The sequence below is a fragment of the Colias croceus genome, chromosome 11, assembly GCF_905220415.1.
Source record: "Colias croceus chromosome 11, ilColCroc2.1".
Taxonomy (NCBI): Eukaryota; Metazoa; Arthropoda; class Insecta; order Lepidoptera; family Pieridae; genus Colias; species Colias croceus.
The window spans coordinates 3,805,291-3,813,128 of NC_059547.1; the positions used below are offsets into that span (position 1 = coordinate 3,805,291).

Sequence of the window (7,838 nt, forward strand, 5' to 3'; positions counted from 1 at the left end):
GGCAGCTCTTCGTTCTCAAGGCTGTGTTAACTACTCACAGAACCTTAAAAATAAGAAAGGACTTTAAAAAACTTACCTCAAGGCGCACATTCTCACTGCCATGTCCTCGTGCATCCTCCCTTTTAGCTAAACGATGTCCAAAATTTTTATTTCCTCGGATATACAATAGTGTCAACAAACATTGTAACATAACACTACTATCGAACTACACATGCAAGAAAGTCATAAAGAAATGGTTACAAACGCTATCTTTTGAAGAAACCGAACAATTACTTAAAGGACCACTGAGCTAACACACATGCCTTCACTCACAAACAATGACACATACTCACTCACACACACTCTCACACACACACGCAAACACACACACACACACACACACACACATTATCACGAACACGCGTGCTGCAAACCGCAAAATAATGTACTTTGTGTTTTTCTTTTATTTTTTTTATTAATTGTATTAACTTCCATTACATTAGATTATTTACCTACTTGTTAAATCTCTACTGTCCATAACATATGTATATAACCAAGAAGCGCAACTCAGGGTCCCAAGACACAAGTATTTCACTTAGTTTGGGATCCACTGTCGTACTCTAATTGTAAAACATAAAATGGACAAATAAATTTATTTCATTTCATTTCATTTCATTTCATTTCATTTCATTTCATTTCATTTATTTCATTGTTGTGATCTGGGCGCAAAAACGAAACTGGCTGTTTCCGAAAACGGTCTGTACACTGGAGGGGTTAGCTTAGAGGCTTCCTCGAATGAGATACCTTCTGTGGCCATCAAAAGTTTAATTGACTTTTGCCGGCTGTGTTCCGGGCAATTTTTGTCAATGGCAAAGTGAGTGCCATTGCAGTGGACACATAGTGCTTGAGATTCTTGAATGGGACAGGAGTCACCCGAGTGGTTTTGTGTACATTTGTAGCACCTCTCTTTTGAGCGGCACTGGTCTCGGATGTGCCCAAAGCGACAGCACTTGTGGCACTGGATGGTTGGGTAGTGATAAATTTCTACGGGGAGAGAAGTGTACCTACAGTAGATTTTTGATGGCATTACTTGGCCCAAGAAAGTAAGTACCACTGTTTGGGACGGGACCCAAGTTGTAATCCCATCAAGGCTAGATTTTTTATTAAGTCTACGTGCTTTAAGTATGCGACCGTGCCTGTTAGGGAATTCTGCACACTCCACCAAATCATCCATGGTCCATTCTACAGGTATACCTTTTACAATACCCATGCGGGTGATGTGATAGGTAGGAATGAATGCCTTAAATTTAGCTTCGGCCAAAGCAGGTAAATATAAAAAATTATTAGCATCCTCAGCTGATGCAAACTCAACTGATATTCTATTACGGCCAACAGATTTTACTCCGTCTCTTAAAATATTAGGTACTTTTTGTCTATACAAGAAAGATCCAAATTTGATAGGACGGATGGACAGGCCAGCAGAAGAATCGTTTTCTACGCGAGATACGTGGACAATGTATGGTCCAACTTCATCACCACTATATCTTAAAGGATTATTTAAAATAGGATCAACAAATATAGATGGATTAACAGAAGGTAAAATGGGATCTGATGGAACAAAGCGTTTAATTGGGGATTCATCTGTAGACTCAGGTGACGGACACCTTTGCCTCTTATTCTGAGAGATGTCCAATTCCATGCTTCTTTCCTGGACGTCAGGGGGCTTAGGGGGATCGGGTGGATCAGGGCCCATATTAGTGAATTGTTAGTACACTTACCACTATAACCACTAACTAAACACTTAAATACGAACACAATACAGCTCAAAGTGAATATATTATTGTTAAAATAGCCAAAACACTAAATTAAAAACCCAAACACGTGTGACAGAAATCACGCCAAATGTCAAAGTCTGGCCACATTCACAAACGTATTTGGTTTTATTAATATTTTCCACTTAGATACAAACTTGTTGTTCTCATTGCTGCAAAAAAGGATAAGGTGGGTAAATAATAAAACTTCAAAATTATTTAGTTTTTTTTGTAAATACTTAACAGTATTAAGTCTTTTGAGACATGATATGGCTTCTTATACGATTCAGAATGCATGATGCAATGAGTAAGTTTTAGTAAGTAGGTGCTGCTTCAATTTGAGAGTAACCCACTAAGTTTGATTATTTATAATTATTGTTTCTGTAAATATACCATTAATTTATCTTCATTAACTGCATATAAAAGAGCAACTACCAGAGTTTTTTGCTGGCTCTACTACATATAGTTACTATTTTCGGACCGTTTGTAAATGGTAAATATTAATCTATGATATATATGTTACGATTAAAATGCTTTAAAATGTTGTTTAATTTAATAAATAAATGTTTAAGTTTAACCATAGATTATTTCTCTGTCCCCAGTCCCCAGTGTGGATACCGCGGAATGTTGACAAATCCATATAGGAGACGGCTGATACATAAATGTTTGTCGGACACAGACGCGACTAAGTCTCAACAATTTATATCGTATCCATCTCATATGTTGCACTGCAGCGTATATTTCTCATAATATATGTAGTTCACAACCGAGATTTCCACTAGTATCGTGAATATCGTAATGGGCCCTGTTCACAATGGGCAGCGTTGGTCCAACAAATGCTCGCCGATGTTAGCCGCCATTACGGTGATTATGAATAAACTATGAAAAAAAGGCCCTCTACACAATCGTGGTTGTCTCCACTCGCCCATCGCTGCCCATTGTGAAGAGAGCCCATGAAACTTTATAAAAACGGATTGGTTCCCAACTCATGCTACGCAGATTTGTGTGTAGGCCTGATGTAAGTTAAATAACAGTTTGGAGTGTATATGTGTATATCGTAGCTATGAAATTGTGAAACTAGACGCACTGCTGCGTTGCAAGCGACGTTGCCACGTTTACTAGCGCCCGCTTTTCATTTCCGTGAATTTCAAAAACAGCAGTAGTACGTAACATTTTGTTATGATGTTAAATAATTCAATTATTCATTATTTTCGTATGCATACGATACGACAAATACTGTCAATTTTTTTTATATAGTTTAAGATATACAATATAAAATTCTCGCCAAGTTTTAAGTAGATAATTAGTATTCCTAGATTCATTACAAAGTCTGTAAATAATCCGCTAACTCTTAGTACTTATTAGTCGCTTCTATCATTCGACTACAAAATTATAGCTAAGTAAATCAATTTTCCCAAGTGATCTCGCTAATTTATTTAAGTAGAGTTAAATAACTATAATGAGCGAAGCTTTGGTACGACTCACTGAGAAGTTTTAGAGTTTACTCCTATCCATTCCATTTGCTAGAGCGTCTTTTCCACGGCTTTATACTAGAGATTAAATGTTATACTTTACGCTACTTATAGTTCAGGCTAACCGAAACTATTAGAATTTTGAAGTATTATGTAACTGATTTTCAAAATTAATAACATCGATTGAAGGTGTAAAATTATATAAAATAACTACTATATATATAGAGGGGGGGGGGGGGGGGTCTATCGCTCTACTGCGCACAGCGCTCTACCGATGATGATACAGTACCTTACTACGGGTACTGTATCATCATCGGTTCATCATCATCATCATTAAAGGTTTAAAAAATATTTAATATACATTACGAATTGTCCGTATACATGGATGGTTCGGTGTACCTTTAAGTGGGAATAATCGTGAAATAGTATAGGAATGAGATTAAGCATCCATAATCTATTTGTCTTTGCAGTATAATGTCTGACCAAATAGTAAAATCGATCAATTAAAAAATATTATATAATTTGCATAAGACCAAAAAAGAATAATACATTCGAGATTTCAGTAATAGAAAAATCTACAAATCTTCAGTGATAATCACTCCATCTTGGTCTATAAATACGTTCAGCACTAATCATTCTTTATTGCATCAATTTAAAACTTGATAAAATATGAATAATTGTCGTTCTTTTCCCCTACTAATATTAAAAGAATTTATCCTCCGACGAATAAAATGCTTAAAATTTTCCACTTTTACGTGCATATTTTTCCATAAAGGCTTTCTTTTCGTATTCAGTGGAGCAACCAGGCAAATGCTTTGAAGCTATTTTTTATACATCACTATACGTCTTTCTTAGCCTGTACTCAATTCATAGTATCTAGGGACGTTAAGTCACTTTATATAGAGAGATTCATTCTAAATCTCTGGAGAGTCTAATTTAATATTAAAGCAATTCGGGTAGGTACCTAATAGGCCATTTGTTAGCGGCTGAAAAGAGTAAAATAAATTAAAAAGTGGTTTTAACGACTCTTAAATTTTACATTCACGTTTTGTTTTCGCTTCGGTGGTATGATAATGTATTTTTGTACACTTTCTATAGCAATATTTTATTGAAATTTTTGATATCAAGTTATAATTAAATTTAACAACCACCTAGTACATTAATTTAATCTAATTATATTTGTTTTTCTCTCTTTGAAGTTACCTCGTATTCCCACATTTCTTAACAAGTTGCTACGGAGACATCAATGTTTTAAATTAGAACTTCTTTTGTTCGAATGTATTAAGTCTGTATACTTAATTATTATTATAAACCGTAAAACCTCATTTGATGAAGCATTCAATTTCACACATATCAAAGCAAATAGAACTGTTTGACGGCAAATTAGTTTGTAATCATGACTGAAACCATACTTGTTGGTTAGGATTATAGGCTGTGATTGAATCGAGCCTTGTGATATTTCAGATCTTAGTTTCAGATATTGAAACAACTTAAAAGTCGTTTTTTGAGTTTAACATACATAACGCGTTGTTTGTTTTTTAAAGAAATGAGTGAGTACTGAGAATGCGGAATAGAATGGTTTCAAATCATAAAAAAAAACTCAGCATTAAATCAATTACCGATAAATAGACCAAATTGAAACTAACAGGTCGGTTCTTACTGAAAAAAAATCACTTTGCACACGTTTCTGAGAAAAAAGCTTTCAATTTTGATATTTTGTCATACCGCATAAATGTAAGCTCGTAATATATTTTTATTCCCGTTAGTGCCTACTTTAATAGATGCTGATTTAATTCTCTCCCCCGAGAGTAATAAAATGGTCTTACCTTTGCGGTTCTATAATAAATACATAATGTGAATTAATGGCCTATTACCTGCTCTTTTCAGATCCACACGTTCGTGCCTCGAATTCCCTGAAATTGTATATAGCAATTAAGACAAATCGTGTAATATACAATCCAGTACGGAGTAAGCGTAAAATTAAATCGATTTCGAGAAATGTTATTAAAGGTGAATTTACATGGCGTTATATCCAAAAAAGTAATTATGATAGATTTTTATTTGAACAAACTCTTCTGCTTTATAATATTGGGTTACATTATTACATGAACAATAATTGATAGCTTCGTTAGCCAGAAAGCTTTAGCGATTTAGCAGTGCACTCGAAGGTCCCTTAGGCTTTACCTACATACTTCACCAATTCAGATTTGAACCACCGAAATAGATTTATCGACTACGGTTTTGTACTTGTCTGAACTCGAAAAAGATCAGACTGTACTGCAAATTTTAGAATTATTTTTGTAGCTACAAAAAATACAACCTATAACGCTTATCCTATGTGTTAATCCAAGTTACCCTCTATATGTGTGCTAAATTTCATTGTAATCGGTTCAGTAGTTTTTACGTGAAAGAGTAACAAACATCCATACATCCATACATCCATACAAACTTTCGCCTTTATAATATACTAGATTTCCGCCCGCGGCTTCGCCCGCGTTTGCAAAGGAAAACCCGCATAGTTCCCGTTCCCGTGGGATTTCCGGGATAAAAACTATCCTATGTGTTAATCCAAGTTACCCTCTATATGTGTGCTAAATTTTATTGTAATCGGTTCAGTAGTTTTTACGTGAAAGAGTAACAAACATCCATATATCCATACATCCATACATCCATACTTACAAACTTTCGCCTTTATAATATATATTAGATATTAGATATTAGATAAATATATTAGATTTTAAACATTACTAATTCCAATAACCTATTTCATCTTATACTGACAATATAATAACGTGACAGATTTCGATACCGAATTAATTTATTCGTTACGTGTCGTATCTCAGCCGGAGGCCGCTGAGTGAGTGCTTAGAGGACTGTCACTAGACTACAATGTCGCGAGCTCACCTTTGTAAACGTAATTTTATGCAAAACCGACGATTTTATCCCTTTATTCCAAGGCTAAAGCGATTTTTAAGAACATGAAAGAATATTCATGATTTGACACTTCGATATTTGGGGGTTTAGTCGACATTTTATTGGGCAGGAAAGCTAAAGGACCGTTTATTAGCTGGTGATAGGCTGTTATAATATTATACTTATTTACTATAGAAGAAAAAGGGAAATAGAAGAAAGAATGGATATACATACTAAGGTTCGACAATACATTTATATTGCGTACCTACGTAATTTACGCTATTTATAAAATTATATGTTACTTGACGAAAGTGTAAAAGAATAATTCTATCTCAATAGCATTTGTCTTTATCCATTATCAACAAAATATTTCTCTACAACTAATATAAATCGGTAGTGAAATACTCTAATGGTCTCTAAAGTAGTCTTTAAAATAGACTTTGTTTGCGCTTTGTTACTTTTTTCAACGAGGTTTATAATTGGTATTTATTTTAAGGGTCTCCAAATATTTCACAAAGCTACACGAGCTATTGACAGAGATCAAACAGTTGACCCAACATAATAAAAACAGTCACATCATTAGAGCCCGTAAAGGCCTTTAATCTCCAAGCTAGAGGCGGGTAAAATTGTGTCATTCACTTAAACATGTTCTGAATTGCTCCTCATAGAAATCGGAGATTGTGAAAAGAAAATCTCTCGCAATCCGAGGTCCCAAATTGCGGATAATATTTCACCTGACGGCGGCATCTGGCCGCAGCAAATGAAACAGTTTGGGAGAGATATTAAAAAACTCGATTTTGGTGATGTTAGTCGTACAGACAAAAATGTTCTCTAATTATACCCGGCTGGCACATTGCGAGGGAGATAATTAGATATTAATGCGTTCAACTTGTTCAGTGTTTTTTGCTTAATGTAGGTCAGAGGAAGTTTAAATTGAATGTGTAACGAAATGATGTGGTATTTATGTTACGAAGTTAACTTTGATTTTAAGGGATGACATTATTTAATTAACGTTACTTTTACATAGCGCTATAAATTATGATTTGCGTATAAAAAGCTTCGTTTTAGGCATAGAGAAAGATTGTTTGGTACGACTTAAAATATTAAATTGCCACTATCTATTGTAAAATTGAACTTGATTAATGAAATATCAAATAATTTAATAAAAAATAAAAGTTATGACTAATTAGTACTGTACAATATCATAATTATTTTATCAATAAAATATTCATATTATTATTTAGACAAACCTAAGACGAAGTCATCAGTAGATCTTATAGTATTGGCTTAATTCCTATAATTTAAAAGTTATTCAATGATGAATTTTCAAAATATATGAATCGCAATTTATTTTTGTTTACATTAACGACTACTGTTAGGTTTATGCTTGTCTGGAAAATTCCATAAATACTGATTTAAAATAAACATTATTATATAAGCAAATTTAGGGTTTGAACTGAAGTTATATTTTACGCTGCGAACTTTAAGAGATTATAAGTTTTAGAGAATTTCATTCAACCTAAATTAATTCAATCAAAAGTGATATTACGAATTTGTAAAGAAATATTTCAAAAGGTTAAATAATAAAGTTCAAAATGATGATATTATCAGATTTAAAAACGCCCACACACAATATTGATTTTGTTAAATGTTAAATCTACTT

The 7,838-nt window shown here is 33.7% G+C and overlaps 1 protein-coding gene across 1 annotated transcript; it reads right to left on the reverse strand.

Moving 5' to 3' along the window:
- Window positions 1–685: 685 nt before the first annotated feature.
- LOC123695657 lies at window positions 686–1,732 on the reverse strand. Its single transcript, XM_045641564.1, has one exon. The coding sequence runs from the start codon at window positions 1,730–1,732 to the stop codon at window positions 686–688; it is 1,047 nt and encodes a 348-aa protein (XP_045497520.1).
- Window positions 1,733–7,838: the final 6,106 nt, after the last annotated feature.